We start from the raw sequence: 27,106 nt of genomic DNA, 5'->3' as shown, positions 1-27,106 counted from the left end.
GATAAAAGGTACCTTATTTTCCCTAGAATTTTAATAGTATTTCTCGCCCTTAAGTTCTTACTCTTGTATTCAAAAGTAAGAGCTTGCTGGCAGTTGTAGGGTAAACAAATTGTTGCCTTCCTCAGACAAACACGTTGCTGAAACGTGCCTCCCAAAAAGCTCACAGTAGGAGAAATTGCAAATAGGATTATATCCTATGAAGAGGCTTAACTACTCAAAGTACCAAGTTTAATATTTTACATTTTGTTCTCAGATCCACCAAAAGAAGGGAAGGGGGATATGAGTGTAAATTAAGAGACTCTCTCATGGAGGAAGGTGCAGCAGCTGCAGTAGCTTAGTCCTTCATATTTTTTCTGCTAAGCTTCTCAACATGTAGGAATTGTGCCAACTGCAAGAGCTGCTGGTGGGTGGAAATGGTAGGTTTATCAGGCATCATTGAGCTGCCTTGCAACATTGAGGATATGCTTAGCTCCCTTGCTCAGCAATAAACTGGCTACTTCAACCCCCAGGTTCTCTGCAGCCTCTTGAGCATGAGCAGGAATGTTCTTGGCTGTGATGCCCACATGTTGCACATCATCACTAGCTCCATCTTCATTCTAAAAAAGAAAAAAAAGACACCAATGTGAAGAAGCAGGGAAAATGGTCTAAGGAAGATGAAAGCTAAAAGATTGTAAGGACTTCACAAAGAAATATGGAAAAAGTGCAAAGGGCCTGTTTTTGTTTTTCATTTGACTTGAAGTTTGAAGTTTAAAACCAACTGAAACCAAGAACCATTTATTTACCTGCTGTGTGTAGGTAATACCAGTCTGCATAGTCTCCTTCAGGCTATCCGATCCATCCAAGCTGTAGACCGCTCCTGTCAAATAAAGCTGGGGAAAACACACAAAGGTAGACGGCATCTCTGAGTCACCAACCCAGCAGCCCCTTTTTAAAAATTCACACTTCTGCTCTGAGGAGGAGTCTGCTAAGAGTTATTGAGGAAACCATACTTCCATGACTCCCCTGTGCTATTGGACAAGTTGCTTCCCTTCTCGCTCAGCTTAGGCCTAACAGGTGTAGTGTGAGACTTACAAAGATCTTGTGATAAAAGGGGCTGGTCATGCCGCATATTATTGATCATCACGTGCATATGCTTTAGGAAAGGTCCAAAGCACAAGCATTCCTCGTAGTCTTGTCATCTCCATGCTCAATCCACCAGAGCAATATTGTGTGTGTAGGGCAGTGTCAAACCATCAAGGCCAACCCAGGAGTAGCAGTAACACAACTTATATGGTAAAAATAAATAAGCAATTTTTCAGTTCTAGTGTGCTGTGATGCTTGTATTTTTGTGTGTCATTTTTTAAGCAAATACTTTAAGTGAGGTAAAACTTGGGGTATGCAAGACGCACCATATTGCTGAAAGGGGTGCAGTAGTCTGGAAAGGTGGAAAAGCTCTGTTCTAGTTTACTCCCTCAATAATTAAAAGTAAGTCGGCTGGAGTTAGAAAGCCTATTCCTTTGATAAACGACAAAACTTTCTCAGAATCAAATACAACACTGCCCTACAGCAAGGAAGCCTGACTGTCATGCAGGAAGAAACATTTCCTCACCTTTCGTAACTATTGTTCTTTGAGATGGGTTGCTCATGTCCATTCCAAGCAGGTGTGTGTGCGCTGCGTGCACGAGCGTCGAAAGGTTCTCCCCCAGCAGTACCCGTCAGGTCAGTGCAGCTCTCCCTGGAGTGGCGCCCTCATGGTACCGTATATAGGGCCCTGCTACCCCTTCAGTTCTTTCTTGCCGTTCAGCTCCAACAAGAGGCTAGGTGAGTGAGTTTTGGAATGGACATGAGCAACATCTCGAAGAACAGTTACGAAAGGTGAGTAACCGTTTGTTCTTCTTTGACTGCTTGCTCATCTCGATTCCAAGCAGGTGACTCCCAAGCTGACCCTAGGAGGTGGGGTCGGAGCTCATGAGATAGATGGCTGACTGCAGCACAGCCCTGCCGAATCCTGCGTCGTCCCTAGCCTGCTGGATAATGGCATAATGTGAAGTGAACATATGGATGGAGGACCATGGTGCAGCCCTACAACTCTCCTGCATGGGGATTTGTGCCAAGAATGCTGCTGAAGTTGCCTGTGTCCTGGTTAAATGTGCTGTCAAGGGTGGGGTTGGAACCTTAGCCAAGTCACACCAGGTTCTAATACAAGTAGTAATCCATGACGAAATTCGTGGGATGACACTCGCGTGCCCTTCACCCTGTCTGCCACCGCTATGAAAAGCTGGTTCAACTTCTGAAACGGCTTGGTACGTTCAAGTAGAAAGCTAATGCCCAGCTAACATCAAGCGAATGAAGGGCATGCTCCCTGCTGCTAGCATGTGGCTTACGGCAAAACACCGACAAAAAGATTTACTGACTTGCAGGGAAGTGGGAAACCACCTTGGGGAGGAAAGCTGGGTGAGGGGGTAGTTGCACCTTGTTCTTGTGGAACACCGTATATGGTGGGTCCAAGGTCAATGCCTTAAGCTCTGACACCCTCCTAGCTGAGGTAATTGCCACAAGGAAGGCTACCTTCCAGGACAAGTATTGAAGGGAGCAAGTAGCCAAAAGTTCAAATGGGGGCCTCATCAGCTTATTAAGCACCAAATTCAGGTCCCAAGCCAGGATGCGATGACGAACCACAGGGTTTCTAGTCCTTTAAGAAAATGTGACACCACGGGGTTGGCAAAGACCGATTTGCCTCCTTCCCCTGCGTGGAATGCAGAAATTGCTGCTAAGCGCACCTTAATCGATGAAGTAGCCAGCCCTAGCTGTTTTAGGTGCAGCAGGTAGTCCAGGGTAAGGGGCAGCGGAGCTCAGTCAGGGGGGAGTACCTTTTTGAAACAACCAGATAGAGAATCTTTTCCATTTTGCTGAGTATGCTGCCCTGGTGGATGGCTTCTGGCTGCCAAGGAGGACCTCCTGCACCTGCTGTGAGCACATGGCCTCTCTAGAGCTCAACCACACAACCTCCACGCTGTGAGGTGGAGCAAACCCAGGCTGCGGTGACGGAGCTGTCTGCGGTTCTAAGTGATGAGGTCTGGGAGTAGAGGCAGAGTGTCTAGGGACGGCTGCAGCAACACTGAACCAGTGCTACCTGGGCAAAGCTGGGGCTGTGGAGGATGAGCAAGGTCCTGTCTCTCCTGACTTTCAGGAGTACCTTGTGAAAAAGAGGGAATGGCGGGAAGGCATATGACAGGAACTGGCCCCACGGGAAAAGTCAGGCTGTGGTTCAGGTAAGAGCAGAATTGATGACACTTCCTGTAGGAGCATGTTGCAAAGAGGTCCACTTGGGGAGATCCCCACTTTTGGAAAATGTCTCTCGCTATATCCGGGCAGAGAGACCACTCCTGAGTGGTGAAGGAGCAGCTGAGGTGATCTGCTAGTTTGTTCTGGACTCCAGGCAGGTACGACGCCTCCAGGTGGATAAAGTGGGTTATGCAGAAGTCCCATAGGCTGTTGGCTTCTTGGCACAGAAGAGAGGAGCATGCTCCTCCTTGCCTGTTTATATAGAACATCGCTGTGGTGTTGTCTGTCATCACCGACATGACTGTCCCATGAAGTTGAGGCAGAAATGCCTGGCACGCCAGCCGGACTGCCCCAAGGTCCTGGACATTTATATGGAGTGACAACTCATCCGCAGACCACAGACCTTGCGTTGTGAGCAAACCAAGGTATGCCCCGCAACCCAGAGTTGAAGCATCCGTGGCCAGCATCATCGATGGCGACGGAGCAGCAAATGGGACTCCCCTGCAAACCTGCTGCGGGTCTAGCCACCACTGCAGGGATTCCAGCATTTGACGTGGAATGTCCAGTTTGTCCCTGTGGGGACGATACACTGACACTTAGCCTCACATGTCTGACCATGGAGGTGCATGAGGTCATGGGGCCTAGAAGGGTGAGACAATTCCCAGCCGTGGTAGTGGGAAACCTTCTGAAGCCCCTTATCAATGCACCCATAGTCGGGAAACGGGCCTCTGGGAGCAGTGCCCTGGCCTGGCTCTGCGTTCCAAGGTGTGGGACATCTGAGTCTCTGACACGACCAAGTAAGAGCCTCTTGACTGCATCCCCTGGGGCTGATGGTACACCCATGGGTCCAGAAGAGCCATTGCCGTGGCATTTGCCATTGAATCGGCCATGATACGACCTCCCCCATCTGAATCCAAGGACCGCGAATCCACCCTTGGCAACCATGGCAGTGCGGTAGCGCTGTGCCAGGGCACTGGGGAACGGTGCCGGCACTCAGAAGACTGGTGCCAAGATAATGGCAAACTCGCTATCCCTAGCTGGAGAATCCTCACGTGCCAGACTTGCAGGCTCCTGCAGGGTCGGTCTAGACTGCCCTGTGAGCTCCTTGGTCTGGTGTGACTGGGGGTGCGGTACAGAAGCGTCCTTTCCCGCAGTGCACACCGTAGGAGAGCGGCCTTGACTTGTCCTTTGCTTCTTGCGTGGCACCAGTGAATGAGATCGGTGCTGTGCTGCTTTGTGTGCCAGCAAGTGGTGCCGGGATTCCCTCGGGGCCGAGCTCTTCTTCAGAACCGAGTCTCGAATCGACTGAAGTGCTGGGTGCCGGGTCCGGGGCCTGTGGTTGGACAGCCGCCTCCATCAGGATCTGCTTGAGCCTAGCACTCCTTTCTTTTCTGCTCCTGGGGCAAAACCCTTTACAGGTCGAGTTGGAACGACACCCCTAACACCTCAAACAAGAATCATGCGGGTTGCCCTTAGCATAGGCTTATGGCAAGATCTGCAGAGCTTGAAACCTTGAGTCCCTGGCATGCCCCAGCGTCCCAGGAAGAGGAATACCACGAACAGAGAGGAACTCCCCTAACTAATTCAAAACTACAACTTTCTAACAACTAACTTTAACTTGTTCTAAAACTAACAGGAACTGCTATGCTAGAAGAATGCTTGCGAATGCAAGGCGAGGAAGCTCCACAACCATCACTGGTGGTAAGAAGGGACTGAAGGGGCAGCGGGTTGGCAGGGCCCTATATACAGTGCCATAAGGGCGCCACTCCAGGTACTGGCGACAGGTACTGCTGGGGGGAAACCTTCCAACGATCGTGCACATGGGGCGCGCGCGCACGCCTGCTTGGAATCGACATGAGCAAGCACTCGAAGAAGAAACGTGGTTTCAGATGAATGGTACCTGTCTCCAACTCCGTGGGCAAAGAGGGTTGTGAAGGCAACATGCTGCAGGTTTCCTAGGACAGAACAGCAGCCCTTTTTGGCTTGTTAAGGAATGGCAGCAACTGGGGTTACCTCCAGCCTTCCTCAGCTGCAAGTCTGGTTGCTGAAACTATTCTCAGGGGAAGAGAAAAAGTGAGTTGGGAAAATAGCGATGAACCCAAAGAAAATATATTAAGTTCTGCTCACCTGGGAATCTTTCAGCATGCTACTGACTGCTACAGGAACGCTACATCCACCCTCCTGAAACAAAAAGCACAACAAACAGGTAAAAGTTGATCTCAAGGTTCCTATGTGGCCCACCGAGTCAGAACCCTTTGAAAAGCCTGTACAACACAGACTGAGCTGTCCTTCAGCCATGTACAGGAAAACATCCATGCACACACACCCAGTTAACTGACGCTTGTATCTAGTCTGTATTTGGCAGTTATGGTAAGGAAATCCAGTGGGTTTCTGATGCCATGGTGTCACTTTAACTATAGCATGTGAGTATGGACAGAAAAGTGATGGTACCAAACCTACCAGGTGTCTCATAAAGGCTCTCTCGGCAATGCAGCATAGCACCGTTTCTTCATCATGCAGGGCAGATACCATATCCAGTATCTCTTGGTCTCTAGCTCGGACCTCTACTGCTAAGGCACCCTGAAGGAAGAGAAAAACACTCTCCTCAATCTTCATGCATCTCTGGACTGCACTCTGTTAGTCCCAAGCCACTAAACCTGCATGACTTAGAAGCATTTCCAAAGATAATGCACGGCCCTAGACCCTACACACAGGCAAATCCATTACTATAGCTCACATGGCAACAAGATGAGGGCAGAAAGAAAAAGTTGTGCATTACTAAACAAGTGAGTTGCAGGATTACAGCTTCAGACTGATTCTTATCAGCTTGTTCTACATAGATGCTGACTTCCATTTACATTAGTATGCCCCTGAAAGGCCACTTCTAGAGCAGAATGATTACTTATCACATTGATGAGGTGTTTGGCCTTTTAGTAACAACTGCAATACTTCCCAAATGCAGCATGAACACAGAACAGCAGCCAGAAAAAGTGCAGAGTATCACAATGTGAAAACACAGATGAAATGTTTGGTTGTACACAGCAATTGGCTACTCAGACATATTGTTGCTGCCTTTTCATAACATACCTGCCCAACGGCATAAAGGCAATCTTTAGGGTTTAGGATCTGGAAGAAGGCAAAGATTAGTTAATATGTTGCATTGCTAAATCCAAGATCATGTAACTTGTTTATTTAAAAAGCTCCAAAGAGCAGCAATTCATGATGGGACTGAAATGATTTCCATAAAGGAAATGCGGAACAGTGGTTACAGCAAGGAAGTGACAACTCCAGGGTTCTATTCCCAATTCTGCGACTGTATATACTACCTGGAGCCAGTAACGCCCCAGTCCCGTGCCTCAGTTTTCCCATCCACAAAACGGGTATAATAGTACTTAATTCATTGGCGGTTGTAAGGTTTTATTAATAAATATCAGGTACATGTTTTTGAAGTGCCTGTTCGTGGAGGATTTGGGCACTATAAAGGGCTCTGAAGTTTTCAGATGGACAAATGTTATTGTTTCATGGAAAGAAATGTGCTGAATGTGTCTTTAGAAAGGAAATGCAGTGAGTGGAACCCTCACTTGAATGCAGCCTAATCTCAAGATAATGCATTGACGGACTCAGAGCAGATGATGTGCTCATTCATGACAGGGCAGCTCTGGGGCCTGAAAGGGAATGGGTTAATGGTCTGGAAGTGACTGGAATTTCCCACCGTGCTTCTCCTCACCTGACCAATACGATTCTCCCAGCCCATCCTCCTCAGTCCAGCAGCAGCTAGAATTATGGCACTGAAGTCCTCCTTTTCATCTAGTTTTTTCAAGCGGGTGTTTAAATTTCCTCTCTAAATAAAGGGTTAAGTGAGAAGCACAGAAACAAGCTTGACAGCTACCTCCAACAGATTAAAGCAGGGGTTCTCAAACGGGGTCGTGACCTATCAGGGGTCACAAGCTGTCATTCCCCTGTGCATGCCAGTAAGGCTGGGATGGCATGGCATGGGGAGGGTCATCACTTTTGTGGAGGGTTGTCAAACCCTGAAATATTTTCAAAGGGGATCCCAGCAAAAAAAGTTTGAGAACCCCTGGATTAGGGAGAGCCTGGAGATGGTCATGGAGACAGTAACAGTGGACTCCACAGGTTCCAAGAGATGCCACACTAACACTTTTCAAGAACCTTTGGAGCTCTCCCTTCATTGGTGTAAGGTGGATTTTCCCAAGGTTGATGCATGTTGGTGCTCTCCTAGGGTTTTGCAGTTTGGAGCAAATCATCACCAGGTAGTGATGCTATACCATGACGTAACAAAATGGGACAAGGAATGCAAAGGAGATCGGGCCTCTAAGAACAGCCTCAAAACAGTACCATTCACAGAACATGCCCACAGCCCTTTGGAGCGTAGTTGTCCTCAGACACTTGCAATTGCATAATTCAGTTGAGAAACTATCTTGGGAAACTTGTTTGGATAATGGCAACTGTTACTGTAAGAAAAGAATGGAATTTTATGTGAGTTGTGAAGTAATCATTTGGGCACTGGCTCTCTGGGGCTGGGACTGTGGCCATATCTGATGTAGCACTAAGCAGGTTGTCAGCACCTGACAAATAATAATTGTGCATAACTAAAAAGTAGGCTAAAGGGACAGACTGGGACAACAGAGCCTTTCACTGCTGGTCTGAATCCCACCCAAGCCATTAGTGACTGAATTGAAATGAGTTGTGTCTTATGCCAGTTCCTCCTGTGACATGTATCTACCTCTCAGAAGCTAGACTAATATCAAGCCTTTTCTCATCAGAAAATACACAGACTAAATGGGCCAAGGAGATTAAACTCTTCTCTCATGGTAAGTTAGGGAGGCAGCAAGGTCTGTTGGTTTGAGCAGGCAACTGGGAGTCGGGAAGCCTGGGTTCAAATTCTAGCACTGAGGTGCTAGAGAAAAGCTAAGTGTTATTGAGATACCACTCCCACACTCTGCAATGAAAGGATACAATATCCCTGAATTCCAGCTGAGGGAACCTCCTTTTGAGCTGAGCTGCTCGCCGAAGTGAACTGGTTCCAATCACACTTCAGAGGAAAAAAAAAAAAAATAAGTGAAACAGAATTACATTCATTCACTCACCTTTAGCTGTGAGGTTAGGAGCTTCCAGGGAAATAAGCTCTACCTTTTTTAAACTAGTCACAAAGCAGCTGGGGATCTAGCCATCATTTGTACTGACATAAGGAAAAATTGCTTGGAGAGATTTCACATGAGGCCTGACAGAACCTAGATATAACCAGACAACCTAGTCCGTGAAACAATGTCTGTGATAGGTTGTTAGGCCTTTGAAAAGCAGTCATTAATCCTTGTTAAGGATCTCTGAATCCTCAGTGGGCTGCCAGCTACAGAATGCAGCAATCCCCAAACCCTCTTTTCTGCTTAGGTAATGAGAAAGCTGGTTTGGAAAGCAGGGATAGCAGTCCTGGATCACGAAAGACATGGCTGATGTGCAAGGAGAAGTCTGATAAAAAGGTCCTGGGAACTGTAGCAGGAAAGCTCCCTGGACAGCACTGTGTGCGTCTGGACAGTAAAGGAGAATGCCCGTCTGACCAGAGAGGATTGCTTTCAAGGGATGTTTTTAGAGGGATAGCCGTGAGAGTCTGTATACAGCAAAAACAACAAAAGTCTTGTAGAAATTAAATTTGTTAGTCTTTAAAGTGCTACAGAACTCTAGTTTTTTCAAGGGATGTATGCTACTCGCTTTTCTTTTTATCCTGTACTTAAGGTGACAAGCCATATCTAATTTAGCTTGTGAGAACTGTAAAATCTACATCTGTGTAAATATAAATCTGTGAAGCAAACAATTTATTTTGTTTTACTTCAATTTTCTGTATTTTAATTAAGATTACTGTCATCTAGGTAATTTCACACAGACATCTCCAAAGAGAAAAGAACCTTGGTAACCTTTAAGGAGAGCCTCTGAGAAGTACATAATATCAGGAACCTGCCCCCATCTGAGTCTCAGTCAAGAAGCCTGGACCGAGAAGTCTGCTCCCAATGAGTTGTGTTACCATCATGGTGCAGCAAGTGAATGAAAGGAGAGAAGCCAAAAGACCAAGGAGAAGATGAGAGTTGGCTGTGGTGTGGTTCAAAAAACACTGAGCCAAGTTCATCCCTGCTCTAAGTCCCTTTACTTCAATGGAGATACAGCAAAGCTTGAATGCCCTCTCTTTCAGTCAGGACAGGAAGGAGGATTTTAGTGTGTATACTGCTTTGAAGATATTAAGTGCTAAGAATTCATCTGAGGGTTGTGGAGGCTTTAGAAAACGTTAGATCTCAAAGGACTGGAGAGATGAGAGGTCAGGTCTCACTCATTTATTCAACAGCAGCAATTCTTTCCCAAGTCATAGTGATAATTATGTTTCCTGGGATTCTTATTAATTTTCTTTTTCCTTTATAACTAATACCTATAAATGGGTTCACTTAAATTTAAATGAAAAAAAAAAAAAAAAAAAAAGACACAGAGAACACGTCTTAATCTGTGCGAAGGACAAGGGACAGATGAGAGTTTGGATGTTAACTGTATTAACACATGGTATTAAAGAATAGTAAAGAGCAGGCAGCTTTGGTACTGAGAAGTCTAAGCCGATCCCTTTTCACCCTCTCTGTCCAACACCTCCTCTCCCCTCCACTCACCTCTTTTCAGGAAGGCTGTTGAGGGTTTCACCATAGTTCTTGGGATGAAAGACAACAGCATCATGTGGGTTTTCCCTTCTGCAAAGAAACACAGTGTAGACAAGACATCATTCCATAGGATGCAGCGAAACGGAAACAGTTCTGCTCATGGTCCTTAGTGGAGGTTCCTCTAACTTCCTTATCCTCAGTCCAATACAGAGAGCACTTTGTTTTCCTTTTCCTCCTCATGAGTATCCAACTGGTGAAGGTGCTGTTTGACAGCTTCTCTACAATCACTTCTCTACTTATCCACAGAGTAGGCATAGCACAGGCAGCAGAAGGGAAATCTTCCCACAGGCACCACCTCTGCCAACATGCTTAATTCTGACCTGGAGGCTCCCCCGAGCCCCTTTTTAAGGAAGAGAAGGGGTTCAGTCTCCATAGCCCATTGTCTTTGGGCTCGCTCTCTATTGAGGCGGGCAACAAGACAACAAGTATAGTGGCAAGTTGTGCAATATAGTTACCTACCCAACGGGAAATGGACTGAGACCCATCAAACTCATCACATGGGATATTAACAATAAAGAAATGGTCCCTTTGGGGATTTTAAACCACTCAGGAAGTCAGGCCTCTCAATGCACACTTACTTGCAGATGGCCCCAATTGTGAAGCCAGGTGGGAGTGAAGTCGGCAGGTCCTTCAAGGAATGAACAACCAGGTCAACTCTAAAAGTCAGAGGAGAGAAAAGTCAGAGCATGGTGCCAGTGAAGGAGCGCATGAAGCACCTGCAAGATGCCTGCAGATAATCTGAGAAATAAAGATTCCTCGCTGGGCTTTAGTTTAGAAAAGGGGACTGGAAGTCAGGAATCCTGGGTTCTGTTCCCAGTTTCTCTACTCATTCACTGTGCAACTTTGGGCAGGTCACTTCATCCATCTGTACCTCAGTTTCTCCATCTGTAACACTGCAATATCGACCAAGGGTACCACATCATAAATACTTGCAAAGTGATTTGAAGAGCCTGGTACGGGTGTTGAAGACACATATGCACATTGCACAGGCACCCATCAACCTATAGCGCACACAGCTCCGTGGGATCAGATATCCCAGTCAGAGTTAAATAACTACTTTTTAGTAGGTGGCAACTCAGAGCTCAAGCTGCCTGCACCTCTTCACACCACTGACATGGCCATCAAAAAAAGTGCTTGAGTCCTTAGAGCCTGAACTCAGTGGGAGTCATTCCACTGATTTCATTGGGATGCAGGATCAGGCCCTGGGATGTCAAGGACCCAAAGGGGAATCTCTCATTTTAATCCAAACTGAGCCAAGTCCCTTGATCCATATCCATCCCATGCCCTACCTGGAACATCAGGTAAAAAGCAGGAATCTCCCTCAGTCACAACTGACAGCCGAAAAAAGATTTCCCACAGAAATAAATTAGTTTGAAAGAGGCTTAAGCCTAACGCTTCCGATTCTCCTGCACTGGTGGTAGTGAGTACACTTAACAGGCGGGAGGCTGTTGAGACTGTTTAATGCTAAGTGTAAATCTGCGGTGTTTAGTGAAATTCCTGAATTCAAACTGTGTGGCCACTCAGTGGAGGTGTATCTAACACATAATACTGTTAGTAGAAAGTGAGAGCCTGAGACATGAGGCCTAGTATAATAGGCAGGTATGAGGCCTGAGCTAAAGTAACGGTCAAGTCCTGCAGTTCAAAGCTAGAAGTTAGGCTGTGAATGCTGGCAGGCTTATAGTAACTAGTGTGGCAAGCAGCCGGCTTCCCTCTAGTGGGTCTCACAGTTGTACTGTTTGTAGTGGGCCAGGGCGTCTCCAGTCACCCTGTCTTCCCCGAGGAGGGGGTAGGAACCCGGGCCCACCCACTACTCCAGGTCCCAGCCCAGGGGCCCTATGAGAAGCAGCTATGTGCTGCTGGCACCATGTTTCCAACTGCACTCTCTTCCCCTGGGCTAATTTTCCCCCTCCTTCAGTCCTTCTGGCTTCTTGAGCCTGGTACCTTCCTCCTGGCTGCTCCACCACAGAACTCTCCACTCCAGTCTGCTCCTCCGCACAACTCAGCACTCCTATACCCAGCACTGCACGGTACAGCACTCCTACTCCTCCAGCTCAAGCCCTGACTGTTTGGAGCAGAGGGCTTTTATGAAGCACCTGGCTGGTCCTTAATTGGCCTCAGCTGTTCCTAATTGCCCCCTAATGGCTCTTAGCTAATCAGCAGAGAACAGAGCCCTGAGCATTCTGGGGCTCACATACCTGCCTTCCACTACTGCCCTCGCTATAACACAAGAGCAAGAACAGAGCTAATACACACATTCCTAAAGAAGTACTAGGTACAGAGCACTCATGCTAGCACACTCCAGAAAGGTACCAGAACATCCCAATACCCCAAAGATAACGAGGGCTTACTGAGTCCTCAGAATGACAATATGATGGATAGAGATGTTTTGGCCAAACCATCCATCACAAGGTAAAAGGTGGTATCTTACCACATCAGAGGGTCAATACACAACTTGTTTGTATCAGTGTATAAAGGAGGATCTCAAAGGGAGTGTCTTTGTCTGGCCGAGTGAGGAATGGAAAGTCCCGCTATTTACTGAGCTGATCCACTGTCAGGGGCATATGTGTATTAAGTGTACTTGCAGCATGTACAGGACACTTTTTACCATGCTCATTTGACAATAAACCTGGCTGCCGCTGCTGAAAGGGATCTGTGGTCTTATTAAATAATCCGATAGTGGTTTGGTGTCTCAGTTATCTGCAGAGCTGGGACAGCACACACACTGGGAGAACGCACACGCAGCCGACAACTGACAACAATACCATTGCTCTAAAAATACCACAGGTTGCAGGACATCAGTTCAACCAATGCAAACATTATTGACCAACACCACGTTTTTCCTTTAGCTGTAGGAGCCCAACGTAACCAGTCGGGAGGGAGACAGTGACTATGGATAGCACATTTCACAAGCCTATCAATCTGCAAAATGTTCTACAAACCACTAGGGTGTGAATGTTTGTCTTCATTTCAGATGCAGAGAGAGTCTGCAAAATTGCCCAGGCATTCCATGGCCTGCACTAAGCAAGAGAAAAGGTCAGGGCTCTTACTCGTTTCTTTCCAGTGCATTTTCCAGCTCCTTGGTGAAGAGGCTCTTCTCTCCAATCTAAATGGGAAGGGAGGAATATGAAGAATATTAAATCTGTACCTCCTCATCACAAACAGCCTCATTCAGTATAAAGGAGGAAGAGGTCATTTACCTTAGAAAGAGCTGTGTCCAGGATCTTGTCTCCAGTTGTTGACATGGCAACTGTTCAAAGAGAGAGCTTTTTAAGAGCAGTGATACAGATCAGATAGGCCCAGACTTTAAGTCCCTGTGCAGTGTGCAGCAAGGGGGTACGTGGCTGCTGCTTTCTACTGCAGTTGTGAATGCAGGCTTCATGTAGGTAAAAACAAGGTTAAGCACTAGGAATATTCTGCACTAAACAGGAGTAAAGATTAGCCCTCCTGCATGTGTGCTGCATTATTCCCAAGTACACGGAGTAAGAAAAGGGCAGGGCCATGAGTGGGTGTGTCTGAAGGCAGCAGTTTTAAGCAGGATCCTCATCACATTAACAAGGCACTTTTCCTGCTACTAGGCAGCTGCTCAGCAGCCATCTGATCAATGCAGCATTCGGCTCCTCACTGCTCCCGTGTGGTTAATATAATTTTTTACCTTGCACTTATCAGAAAACTATTTTATGCTACACAAGGCAAGAAGCAGCCTTGAACATGAACATAAAATGCATCTGCTTAGAGCCAGACTAATGCAGTTACTCTACGGAATGACAGTAGCATCAACTGTATAGAAACTTAGGAACTCAATGCTCAGCAGTACATGGACTCCATCTTCTTGCTCTACAGACATTAGCATCTCTTGACCAGTCAACATGATCCTAATTGGATGGAACTGATTTGGATTTTCCACTTACGCAAATGCCACAATCTATCTTCCTTGGGCCTAGGGCTTCCTTTATAACCATCCCATTGCCTCTCAGCAGCTTTTGGACACCTACCAATCTCAAAATGAAGGTTGAGGTATCGCTCACGGAGCATTTCCACCACACTGTCTGTCTGAATCCGAGCCAGCTGCAGTTAAAAACAGAAGGCAAAGTTCCATGTGAGATGGTATGTGTTCAGTATATCAGCTAAAGGAAGCTTTTCTATTCTTAGACACAGTCAAATGTGCCCACCAAATCCTCCAAAACACAAGCATTAATGCAAATAAATAGATGTTTTATCAAAGTGCTACACAAACCCTACCCTACCCTTGCATAATGATCACAACGCCCCACTGAAGAAAGTATTACCATCTCTGCTTTACAGATGGAGGAACAGAGAGAGTTGGAGTGACCTGTTCTGTGCTTTTTATGAATGCTAAACATTATTGTTGCTGGGTGATTTGGCAAGGAGCCAGGATTAAGATTTGTCTGCAGGAATGATCCATCTAAATGTGTGTGTTGCTTGTATTCTACGTGAACAGAGTTCTGTCAGGAAGTTCTGCAGAAGCAGAACAGCAAATACTCAAAACAACAGGCAGAGCAGGCCACAGAGCTTGGAGGCAGCAAAAGGCTCTTGTATCTGTAAAAGATGGGGAGACATTTCATTTATATTCTGGAAGGGGGTGGATCACATAAAATGGTCCACAACCGCTATCCTACTCAAGCAGAAGGTACAGGATCCCTCCATGCATCCTGACTATATGAGAGAAAATGTAATCTAATTGTCACAACTAACGATGAATTAGGAAACCTAGTTTCTAATCTCTTTCTCTCTGCTACTGATGCTGTGGGTGGCCTTGGGCAAGTCATCCATTGTCACATGTATAAAATAAGTCCAGCAACCTTCCCCTTTCTAACGTGCTGAGAGAACCTGGGTGAAAGTGTTGATAATGATAATTCTTCACAATAAGCCAGGGAGATGGCACATGGTGGAGAAAAGTCATGTCCCGCCCATCTGTTGCATTATCTAGCCTCCCCCAGGGTACAGAGCCATGCTCATGTCTGACTTCCAGAGCAGTCGAGATTACCTCAGAACAAAGGCCCAAGGCATATTTATCTCTCTTTGCAAACCTGCTCCTCCCAGCTGCAGCTAGATAGCAAGAAAAACCCAATGCATTTCCCATATCCTGCCTCCCAGGCCTTTGTGAGGGTCAAAGCAGCCTCAGCTTTGCCTCCATATAAGATACTTCATCGTCAGATATAGCAAAATGCAGACGCAAAGGGATTCTACTGAAAGAGGAACGCAATCACCTCCCTGTTTCTTGAGCTACTCCCTGAGTTTGGTGCTAATGGACTGTTCCAGCTGACAGCCATGGGGACCAAGGTCCTGTTTATTCAGAATGGTTACAGTCCAGGCGGCAGCAGGGCAAGCTTCTCCCACATAGCTGTAATAACATGCCTCAGCCCCAACACAGAGGGATCCCCTGCAAAAGAGCTCAGTCTCATGGCCCAGTCAATCTCTGGCCTTCCTACTGGGACTGCCAACAACGAGGCCTATTATAGTGCAACTCTGATGACAGAATACAGTCATTTTATATTTAGCAAATATACCATTATTCCAGTCTAAGGTCACATTCTGAGGAGGACTTGGACTTTTTAGTATGAGAAAGATAGCTCATTTGCATAATACATTTATTTCCATCTAATAATACCTTGTGTTTAATCCAAATTCCTCAAGGTGCTTTACTAAGATGAACAAATGAAGCCTCACACCCCAGACCTTCAGTGAGCTATCCACAAATTGTCCCTCATTTTACAGATGAGAAAATGGCAGCACAGATAAATAAAGAGCAAAATTTTCAAGAATGTCCTCTACTTTGGGTGCCCAAATTTGAAACATCTCAAGCCCAATTTGCATTCGCAACTTCCAATGACTTCAGTTAAGAGTTGAGGGAACTCAGCACCTCTGAAAATCAGGTGCTAGGTATGCAAGATTGGGCACCCAAAGCTAGAGGCCACTTTTGAAGATGTGGCCCTAAGAGACTTGCCATAAATCACACAGTAAGTCAGTGGTAGAGATGGGAACACAACAAGGGAATACTGATTGCTAGGTCTTTCACTCTGCCCAGTAGACAGCACTTCCCTCGTGAACAGGAAACCTGAAAGATGCTGGACTTCATTTGAGTTTATCTATAAATAACAGAGATACACTTTTTCCCAGAGGGTAAATGCTGTACATCATACTTTTAAAGTTGAAATTAGCCCCCCAGATTTTCTAGTTTTAGGAGATGCAGCTACAGGATCTAGACTCTAAAGTCACAATTTCCCCCATCAAATAGACACTCAGCAATATGGTCATACCAGAACAGAAGCTAATGCAGTAAGTAGAAACGCACCTGACTCTTCCTGGTGCCCACTCGGATAACTCGGTTTTTCAGGCCATTTTCATCCTACAAAGAATTTGTTTCACATATTTCAAAAATTAAAGCAAATCCCCCAAATCCATTACTGTGCAGGTTTTCCATCCAGCTTTCTGTGCCAACTCAGAGCTCATTCTGTCTCCCAGGAGCAGTTAAATGTGTTCCCCAAGTAGCAACCACATCTTTGTAGATGGAGCAAAATATCAACTATTTAAATTAACACAAGAATAGGTATGCAAAGAGTATAAACTCCTGTTGGGAAATGTGCAGCACCTCAGAAGGCACTCACCATCTTGCAGGATTGGGCCCTAGAGCTCAATTCTGTAAAAACTACCAGTATTAGCACACACTACTGTGAACAGTCTTATTGACGTCAATAGTATGTGTTTGTAGGGTTGGGCCCCATGTGTGTTGTACTGTTAAGTTCTTCTTAAATGTTCAGCTATTCACAAAAAGTCACTAAGAATAACAGATAGAACTTTCCACCTCTGAAATGTGGTGCAAACATTAACTAACATCTGCATATTTATGGACATCTTAAAAAATGATCAAACTTTTAACTTAATAACCAGCTAGGACTGATCCATTCAGTATGTAGCAGAATTAGAGGGAAAGTGATATAGTCTCTTTACTCTCTCATCCGCTCCTTTACATTTAAGCATTATATTTTAACTAAGACAAACAGTGCAGAGACCCCAACCTCAGGAACACTTTACTTGTAATTTTTTCTAAAAATGCGGCTATTGTTTGGTTTTTGTTTCCACCACCACCTTAAAACAGTAAGGGCAGATGAGTAGATTTTAAGCCTGGTCTGTTAAATGATCCTGACAGATTTGCAGAGCTAAAATATGTGTATTATTTTATTATGATATATATAATTACCATGAACAATCTAAGCCCTGAAGAATGCAACGTCTATTCCTTTACCTGATTGTTCCTCCGTGTCTTGTTCTCCATTGCTATTGACTTTTCCAACCCCAAAGCCTGTTATGTGAAAGAGAAGACGACGCTCCTTGAACCAGGAAAGAGGAGAGGAGGGAAGTTGTTGCCTCCGCTATCTAGTAGTGTGTGTGCCAGACCATGTGCCAGAGAGAAGGCTATTCCGTTTGTAACCCAGACCCTTCTGGTGTAGAATGGGCTCGCAGATAAGAGGTGACAGGCACACGAGAGTATGTGCTGCACTAGAAGATTGGGAGGGAAAGGCCTTCTGAAAGCAGGAAGGGGTGTGACCAGCACTTAGGAATGGAGGTTACCAGTTCTGCAGAGAAGTAAATTCAGCTGCAGGAGCTGCCTCAGCAGAGCTGTCCAGCTTCTGTACGGAAAAAAAAATTGTGCTGAATCACTAGGAAGAAGGGATGGCAGAAGGAGACCTTCCACCCCTCAATGACACCCCCCAACCTCTTTGCTGCCTGCTATACTCCCAGCAATGTGTATGGTAGCTAATGCATCACAGCAGTCACAAGATGGCTATTTTCATAAGTGAACAATGATCATTTTTTCACCAAGATATTCTTTCGAGGGAGAGAGGACACAACATGTGGCTTTGCACAGAGACTCCAGCTCTAACTATCATCCATCCTCAAGGCAACAGAACACAATTTCTTTGGAACTATCATGCTCACTCTCATAGAGAGCAAGCTATGTGGACTGACAAAGGGCAGTGAGCCAAGAGACCTGGGCTTTATCCAGAACTTTGCCATGGATTCGCTAAGTAACTTTGAGCAAGTCATTGAACTACTCTTCCTCAGTTTCCCTACCTATAAAATAGCCACTTATAAAGTGTGTTTGATTTTTTAATTAGACTAGTATTAAATAAGGCCTCATGTACCAGTGGGCAGGGCTAAACCCTCCATCCTTATCTCTGAGCTCCAAAGTGGTCTCAGCCCAGTAGAAAACTACATGTGTTGAAACCTTTGTCTGACAGCAGGCCTAATAAAAATACTCAACCCTTAAACAAAACTGGACTTTCAGAGCATTGACTAATTTGGTTTCAACATTAAGAATTTGGGACCTGCTTCTACCTTAATCTAGGATTCTGAATCAAGCCACAGGTTCACAGATCACAATTATTAAAATATGTACAATCTTTAGTTTTCATGGTTGGCTCAGTCTACTCCTAAGCAATATGAGTGTGTTCAGTTTTAGCAGGTCTGTGGCTAAATACCTGACGACAAACAGTCAAATGAAAAAGTTCCCATTCAATCACATCACATGAAGGCAGACAACTAAAAAGTGACAAATTTTATAGATGCTTGTATACAAATGCAAGAAGTAGGGGATGTGTTGAGGTGTATAAAATCATGAAAGATGTAGAGAAAGTGAATAAGGAAGTCTTATTTACCCCCTTCACATAACACAAGAACCAGAGGTCACCTATGAAATTAAAAGGCAGCAGATTTACAAAATATTAAAGGAAGTACTTCTTCACACAATGCACAGTCAACCTGTGGAATTACTTGGAAAGGGATGCTATCAAAGCCAAAACAATAACCGGGTTCAAATAGGAATTAGATAAGTTCATGGAGGAAAGGTTCATCCATGGCTATCAGCCAAGATGGTCAGGGACGCAACCCCATGCTCTGGGTGTCCCTAAACTTCTGACTGCCAGAAGCTGAGACTGGACGACAGAAAATGAATCACACTGTGATTGCCCTGTTCTGTTCGTTCCCTACAAAGCCTCTGGCACTGGCCACTGTCAAAACACAGGATATTGGGCCTGATGGACCATTGGTCTGACCTAGGGTAGTCCCTCTTATGTTTCACCACATTAACCATCTCTGTCTCTGTGCCTCCTTTCCCTACATTACATATGGCCCTCTCCTGAGCCTCGTAAACCTCACGAACTAGCTAGGTTAAATCTATGGAAGGAGATGTCAGGTTCATTCTGTGGCAAGGGCTGAAATGAATTTTTAATGACAGTCCACGGGCTGAGGTATGTGTTCACGACTACACACTGCAGTCGATGCACAGAACTTCCGCTGAGATCAATGGCAGGTTTACGCAAAGATCGGTAGTAGAATCTGGCTTTTACATAACCGAACTGTCGGTTATCATTTGCTCAGTCCCTTATTGTCACATTCAGAATCACACAACTGAGAAATCTGCTCCCCTTCAGATACCCCGTTATTTCTGCCCTTGCTTTCTCTTCCTGCCTCATCCTCCTTGCTCTGTTTCTATCCTTCAACCCTGTCTTCAGGTATTTTCTCCTCTCTTCCCTCTGCAATTCCTTCCTGGCAGCCACTCTCAATTCCCACCTTCAGGGGTTTCATGCTTACCCCCTTCCCCATACCACTCACTAATTGGTCATCAATTAGATAATTAATGCTTACATTTAAGTGTCATTAGAAGGCTTAAAAATGAATACTCCATTGAGATTAATGGGAGAATTCACACCTCTCAAAGCTATTGTGTCTCAGATTGTCTGTGGAGTCAGGAAGATTATAAACCGAAGCATTCTTCTTGGTCCACATTTGAGAAGTTTCTTTCATAGCCGCAAGGCCTAGAATTTTTTTTTTTAAATTAAATTTTAGATTCTGCCAAATCTGACTATAAATCAAACAAAGGGAACAAGGTTTGACAGCTTTGCTCTAGACAGTGACATATTTCACATGCTACATCCCTCACCAGGAAAATGTTGTAAGTGCCCGTAAAGCACATCCTTCCATTCAATGCTGTCTAAAGTCCTGTATAGGCTTGCATAAGATACTATGATGTCTGCAACACATTGGTTATGTGGAGAAGCTGTTAGTTCATCTGCTATATAACTCTCTTACTGACAAGATCACTGAGGTCCTAGCCATGAAATTGACCAGAAAGCCCAAGCCCAGGCTGCTGCATGTCCAGGAGGCTGGTTCCCACTCCTGACTGGAGCAGGGTGAGAAGACCCGGCTGCTGTTCTCTGCTGTCAGCTAGGAGCTGGGGCGTTCTCGTGCCTCTCCAACTGCTGCCCATGGGAGCAGCGTTGTCAATTACATGGCTGAGCTGTGAAATTGACATGGCTGCAAATTAGGGAGGACAGCAGGGAACAGAGAAGCCCCCCACAGGAAGAAGTCCCTGCACAGCTTCCTCCAGCTCCGGGCAAGGAGAGGAGTAGGGGATGCAACCCAAAGGGAGCCTGGAAGTTGAGAGATGGAGCTGGTGAGGATGCACTCCACCAGCCCAAGGAGGGCAGTGTGGACATCAGCAACAGCTGTAATTATTTTTAAGCGTAGACAAGGCTTAGAAGAAGACTTGCCTCGAGTTTGGTCTCCATATCCTTTTCCTGAAGTGCATGGATCTTCCCATCTCTAGTCAACACGTAGAGAGACCCCCACTCTGCTAAGACATCCACCACGTCATCAAAGACAGTGCTGTATGCAATGAATTTGTTACACAGGTCGTAGACATTCAAAATTTGCTTGTCAGAGTTCTGTGGGTCGCTGCCAGCAAACTCTGATCTGGATACCAGAAGAAAGAGGAAGAGTTTAACCCATGTTCTCCTCTATTTCTAAGTCTCATTCTCAGTAGTATTTCCTTAACACGCTTAGAGCTGGAATACAAAGCTCTGAACAACCATGTGAGTATGTGGTATGTTGTCGGTCCACGCGCTAGATGGGAGAAATCATTTCTGAGTTATCAAATGGTGGTGACAGATCACCCTGGATCTGGATGCTGGTGCATGTTGGTATCCCAGAAGTAATGACTGAATTCTGTAGATTCAGCTGAATTCACAGCTGCGTCTGCCTTGGCTCTAAAACCAATCACATGAACAGTGACATCAGTAAACCGCTGTGATGAATTTTGGGGCACCCAGGACTGAGAGTCACCTTGTTACCCACCCTGCCTCCAGCTAGAGAGAGACTTGCTTGTGCTCAACTGAGTGTAAGCCCCTGACAGCTCCAGTCTGTTAGCCCCCAAACAATCTCCCCCGGGGCGATGCCACCCCTTACTTTGCTTTGCAGGTTAGCAACAGGTATACACTAGTCCCCGAGCCCCTTCAAGGCATTCCCCTGTGGCATTCAGACCTTATCCACTGTACACCCATGGTGATACCAGTTTTTCTGTCCCCAAGGCAACAATGTACACACCAGTTTGAATGATTCAACTCAGGATCTGCTCCGTGTACAATACCACAGCACTGAGCTACAGTTATAGTGAAAACAATTATCAAAGATCAAGATTTAATGAGATAATGAGTGAGGATAAAAGAAACAGAGGATAACATAAAACCAAAGCATAAAACCATCCCTAGAGACTAGACTTAACTCAGTTGTCTGACCTTTTGTGGAAATAAGTTAAATTTAGCTCAGAGTCTTTTTGTCGTGCTTTTAAACAAACCTGCTGGACCCTGTTTTCATGAATGTAATCGCACCACCCAATTACTTCCTGGGTGAAAAAATACAGGGTGGTTTCCTTGTACCCTAGTTATAGTCTAGTAAACCTTTGAAGTGTATCTCAGGTTCTAGCAGGAAACCAGTACTTCACGTCTGCTGGGGATTATCACTGTGACACAACCTACAAGAATATATTTCCAGGATATATATATATATATATATATATATATATATATATATATATATATATATAGAGAGAGCTAACTCTTAACATAGCAGCTGTACATACAGTTTACAGTGATAATCATAACCATTTAAAAACCTCATATGAGATTCTTTATGGATGAATGCTATGAAAGCAGGAGGCCTGTTAGAAGTTGCTGTTACACAACAGTGAACTCTTTGCCAGCTGGGAGCACTTCGGCTCTGTATCACAATAGCCTTGCACAACAAAGCACCAGGAGAGCTGCAAAGAACCAAAAAAAAACCACAAGGTGAATACAATAAAATGGACTCATCTACTTCTAGGAGTCTTACTTTGGAGAGCTCTTCTGGTCTTTGGAAACAATGATGAGGTATCCCCGATACCAATGAACGATCAACTTCTGCCCCTCAAAGGCAAAGCAGGGCCCACGCTCATCTGGCTGGTACAGATACACACATTCGTTTCCTGCAACGATGAACTGGAGGTCCTGGGAGGGGTCACTGAGTGTGGAGCAGCGCAAACCGCAACCATGTGTGTCCAACTCCAGACGAGGATAATCCTTCACTGACAGCATATAGGACTATGGAGGAAATAGGACATTTTAGACATTACATTGAACCACAGAGTGATGATAAACAACAAGGAGCTATTACAATCAGCAGGTCAGAGGCCAGCCTCCATTACAGTTTTGTCAAGCCGATATCTTACCTGAACGCTCTCCGTGGTGACAACAAAAAGGTGGGTGATTTTGCCAGACTGGCGGAAGGCAAGGCCAGTGACTGGGTAATTGCCCTCATGCAAGATCTGAGTCTTACTATGTTGGTCTCGTGTGATGTCCCCTTTTGTAAGCACAACACTTCCATCTGCAAAACCTGTTGAAGGAAAAGGACTAAACGGTTAATGCCTATGGCACTTCCCAAACATTTACTAGTATCAAGTCCAAGGCATCTGTAGTTAGCTGGATCCTCCTTGTTGCTTCCCAGCCAGATATGCATACTGGGGTGGTCCCACGGTTTTCTCCCTTCATGGATTCATGTATCAAGCACCCTCCCTGAGTAAGGCCTATTGGGACCTCTTCACAGCCATCTCGTGGCCCAGTGCAAGGCCTTCCTGTTTGGGAAAGCTTAATCTCTGTTTTTCCCACCCACATTTTCTTCATGGATTACCTCCACCCATTCTTCCTTTTTGTTTTGCTTGGCTAGAACAGATGCCTAACTCACTGGAACCAGTTTTGTGTAACTGTTGTTTTAAGTGACTTAGCATTCCAGAGGTACATAATAAGCACTATAAAAATCAATGCTGTAAAATAGATGGAAACCAGCTGGTCAAAAGTCACATTTTTAGAACATGTCTCTGAACAAGTCACTGATCCACGAGAGGAACGTCCCTCTTATCCTGTGACTATTTGGTTTGCATAAGAGCCTTTGATGATGGACCTTGTCAAAGGCTTCCAGAAAGTCCAAGTACAATGTATCCACTGATTCATCCACTACACGTTTGTTGACACCCTCAGAGAATTCTAATAAATTGGTGAGGCATGTCTTCCCTTTACAAAAGCTGTGTTGACTCTTCCCCCTACAAATCACGTTCTACTATGTGTCTGATAATTCTGTTCTTTGCTGTAGTTTCAACCAATTTGCTGGTATTGAAGTTAGGCTCTTTGGCCTGTAACTGCCAGGATAACCTCGGGAGCTCTTTTTAAAACCTGGTATTACTTTACATTTCTATGATTCTGGGATTAGCTGCCCTCCGGCCTTCAGGTACAAAGGCTGTTTTCAGAGAGAGGTTACATTACAGGAAGAACCCCAGTTAGTAATTCTGCAATTTCATATTTGAGTTCTTTCAGAACTTCTGGGTGAATCCCATCCAGTCCTGGTGGCTTATCACTGTTTAATTCACCAGTCTGCTTTAAAACCTTTTCTATTGACACATCAATGTGGGACAGTATTGCAGATTTGTTGCCCTAAAATAAGAGCATAGCTCTGATGTAGGTATCCCCCCCACGGTCCTCTGCAGCAGAGAGCAGTGCAAAGAATTAATCTTGCTTCTCTGCAGTAGCTTTGTCTGTCTTGGGCACTCCTTTAACATCTGTGTTCTCTCGTGGCTCTGCTGCCCGTTTGATAGGCTTCCTGCTTCTGATGAACCAAACCTAAAATTTGGGGCCAAAATTACCTGAGTGTCCTCTTTACTCATAATTTTTAACCCCCGTTAAAGAAAAAGTTGTAAGACAGCTAAAGAGAGTACATACTTCTCTTTTAAACATCAATAACACATTAAAGCTTGACAAGTAAACTATGGTAGTAATCAAGATTTGCTGAACTTAAGTAAGTAACTACTGGTGTTCTCAAGCAGCGCAAGCTATATTCTCCTTAGGATGAGAATGCCAGAACACTCTATATTGCCTTCGGTTTGATCAACCCATTTTCATTTCATCATAGTATCTTCAGAGTTTGTTTGGCACCTTCAGGATGCATTTGCTTTTCACTTACCAATAGCCATGAAGTTAAGATTCTCGTGGACAGTTAGGCATGACACAACCGTGGGTTTGTTACCCAGTATTGCTGGGAAAATCCTTGTGCAAAGAGGATTCCCTCCATCTCGTTTCTCTAAGTTCCAGACTTTTACCTGCAAACAACAGAGCCAGAATGTGAGTAGACATGGTCTTAAACTGTATTGGGGCCATAACCTGGTCCCTTTGAAGTCAAGGGCTAGAATTTAGCACACTGCTTTTAGAACAAAGACATTCCCACACTAATCCCAATACATTGTTCTTCCTCAGAAATGCACACAGGATGGGCTCACATCCTCTTTGTCATCTGACTCACCAGGGGGTTAATACCTTCTTCATCCTCACCAACAGAAGCCAAGATGCTGTGCTGCTTCAGCTGGTACAGGTGAGTCACCCTCAGTTTGTAAGCCTGGAAACTGCTGAGCTGGAGGGAGCGTGGCAAGAACCAGATCTGACCTTCCATATGTAGATCATAGTCAAGGTACTCACAGAATAAAAATGACAGCAGATACATTACAAGCAGACCCTTCTTAAACTACCCTCACTACTGACAGCTGGTTTAGACTTTGCTTAGACTATCTGTAGTTCCAGACACTGCCTGATCAGTGATCGCAGGGCAACAAAGTATTTACTGAACATTTAACAGCGGGTGACCAGGAGCTGGAAGGAGCAGATGTTTTCCATATGCCAAAGGGCAATGGAAACATAGCAGCAGTCCTGCACACACCGAACAGGGCATCAAAACCACTCCTGGTGGTTGCAGTGAATGTTTAACATATCCCAGAACTCTGGGTCTATAAGGAAGGAACATTCTAGTTTGGTTACGTTACAGACCTGCCCATTCTATTTCTCCACAAACCAGGCAAAGCACAGGTGCTGGGAGAGCAAGTTTCTCCCATCCCAAACCCTCGCTGTGTCTCAGCCCATTCAGACGGGCCTTCCTCCAGCAGTAAATGGAGTTCGGCTGCACAGCTCGTCCAGCCCTTGACCCGTGTGCTGCTGCGGGGACCATTTGGTGCTCATGGTGATGGCCAGTGTTCTGTTGTGACCCAGACAGACAGACAGGCAGGCAGGCAGGCAGACAGAGCGAGCGACCGTCCCGCTACGCTGCCGCCCCTGGACAGTGAAGCTCCCTGGCCTGCCCCTTTGGTTGGCAGCAGCAGGCGGCACAATCTGGGCATTTCCCTCCGGCCCCCAGGGGACCGGACACTCCTAATCTCACCCCGCCGCACGGCCGGCCCGGGGCGGGGGCAGGGTCAGCGCAGCCTCCTTCCCGCGCTCCACCCCTGGAAGAAGGGGGCACCTGCCCCGCTAACAGCCAGCCCAGGCGGGGAGGCCGCGCCAGGGCAAGGATATCCCCGAACACCAGGCTGCCTCGGCCCGAGTCGCAGACGGTGATGCCCGGGGGCAGGGCGAAGGGCGTCGCCCCCTCAGGCCCGGCCGGCGCCTTCACCGTCTCCCTGTCAAAGAACACGAAGCGGCGCCACTGCAGGTAAGCCGCCATCTTGGCAGGCAGAGCCGACCCGGCCCGCCGGGGGAGGGCGAGAGATGGGTCAGGTGACCAGGCCGCCAAGGCCCGCCTCTCCCTGAGCACGTGATTGGGCACGTTCACGCGTCCTGTCACGTGGGATGCCTTCGGCGCACGCGCGCCGGCCGACCGCAAAGTGGCTGCTGCGGGGCCTGCCGGGAGCTGTAGTTTTCGCGGTCGTGCGTGCGTGCGTGCGTGCCGTGCCGTGCCGGCGGGTGACGTCACTACAGTCAGGGCGCGCCGCGGCGCGAGTGGGCGGGGCGGCGTGTGCACGTGCCGCCGGCGTGCCTCTGCGGCCCCGCTCCTGCACAGCGACGTGCCCTGCAGCCGCTCGGCGAGCTGTGCTGCTGTGAGCAGTCCCAGGGCAGACAACTGGCCTGCTCGCTCGCGGCGGGCACGCGTTTGCGGGATCGTGGCCTGAGCGTAGCGGGCACAGCCCGCCGCCCGGGGGCCAGGCCGTGACACACGACTAGCCGGCTGGAGGTCGTGACAGGGCGCGGAGCGGAGCGGAGCGGAGCGGAGCTAGTGCCGCCGGCTTCACAGCAGGTGTTTATCGAGCTGCCTTTCCCCGCTCGGCTCAGAGCGACGCGTGACAGCAGAGAGCATGGGACGAACACTCGCTGCCCGGTCCGGCTCGTCAGACGGTCATAGAGGGCATGGCTCCCGGCTGGAGACATCCGCAGTGCGGCTGCATCGCTTTGACCTTATTGCAAATCCCCTTTCCAAACAAGCTCAGGGCAGGGCCCGCCGGGAGACAGCAGGTCCAAACGTTACAGGAAAGAGTTTTAAATGCCTCAGATCAGGCAGTGGGGCCTGTGCCTATTGGACCCTGTTCAGGTTACAATAATGCAGACCAGAGAACAGTAACAGAAATAAATACACAGTGCTTCCTTTCAATCTAGAACCGCCTGCCTGCCTTCTCCCCCTGTGGAATCAGGTTAAGTCAGGAGAGAAGAACCCCGTACAAAACAATGACTTTTCTAATACCTATAGTTTTTTCTTGCTTTCTCATTTTGCAAATGTTTGATTTCAAATTGGTTGTTTCTCTGTTAGAGGTTTATTAATAAGCAAGCCTCTCTCTTCTACTTCATGGCAGACTCAATGGCTGGAAGAGGCCCTGGCCTTGAGATAGGGAAAGAAAGAAGGCTTTTTGTTGCTAGTGATTCCTCTGTGAAACCAGGAATTACAGCACATCTCCCCGGGGCTCATTCAACATGTAAGAATCTTCATTCCTATGTTGT

At 46.4% G+C, this 27,106-nt stretch overlaps 1 protein-coding gene across 2 annotated transcripts; it reads right to left on the bottom strand.

Annotated features, from left to right (window-relative positions):
* Positions 1 to 211: 211 nt before the first annotated feature.
* Positions 212 to 26,183, bottom strand: HMBS (hydroxymethylbilane synthase). 2 transcript variants are annotated; one of them, XM_067566744.1, is made up of 19 exons: positions 25,694 to 26,183; positions 24,654 to 24,802; positions 24,318 to 24,453; positions 22,537 to 22,700; positions 22,161 to 22,408; positions 20,546 to 20,747; positions 16,288 to 16,341; positions 13,967 to 14,039; positions 13,172 to 13,221; positions 13,022 to 13,077; positions 10,553 to 10,630; positions 9,927 to 10,004; positions 8,242 to 8,317; positions 6,992 to 7,105; positions 6,352 to 6,390; positions 5,725 to 5,844; positions 5,392 to 5,445; positions 783 to 869; positions 212 to 596 (listed from the first exon to the last, which is right to left on the bottom strand). In XM_067566744.1, exons 1-19 carry the CDS (start codon positions 25,839 to 25,841, stop codon positions 426 to 428), a joined length of 2,097 nt encoding a protein of 698 aa, XP_067422845.1. In that variant the 5' UTR covers positions 25,842 to 26,183; the 3' UTR covers positions 212 to 425. The 2 variants fall into 2 exon arrangements, with proteins under 2 accessions (XP_067422845.1, XP_067422854.1); XM_067566753.1 differs by lacking the exons at positions 20,546 to 20,747; positions 22,161 to 22,408; positions 22,537 to 22,700; ... (1 more) ...; positions 24,654 to 24,802; positions 25,694 to 26,183 and adding an exon at positions 17,239 to 20,043.
* Between the last annotated feature and the right edge of the window lie 923 nt (positions 26,184 to 27,106).

The sequence above is a fragment of the Emydura macquarii genome, unplaced genomic scaffold (genome assembly GCF_026122565.2).
Source record: "Emydura macquarii macquarii isolate MOO-44397 ecotype Brisbane River unplaced genomic scaffold, CSIRO-AGI_Emac_v2 contig_312, whole genome shotgun sequence".
Taxonomy (NCBI): domain Eukaryota; kingdom Metazoa; phylum Chordata; order Testudines; family Chelidae; genus Emydura; species Emydura macquarii.
The sequence above is the reverse complement of the archived record's forward strand: the minus strand, read 5'-3'. Positions and strand labels throughout refer to the sequence as shown.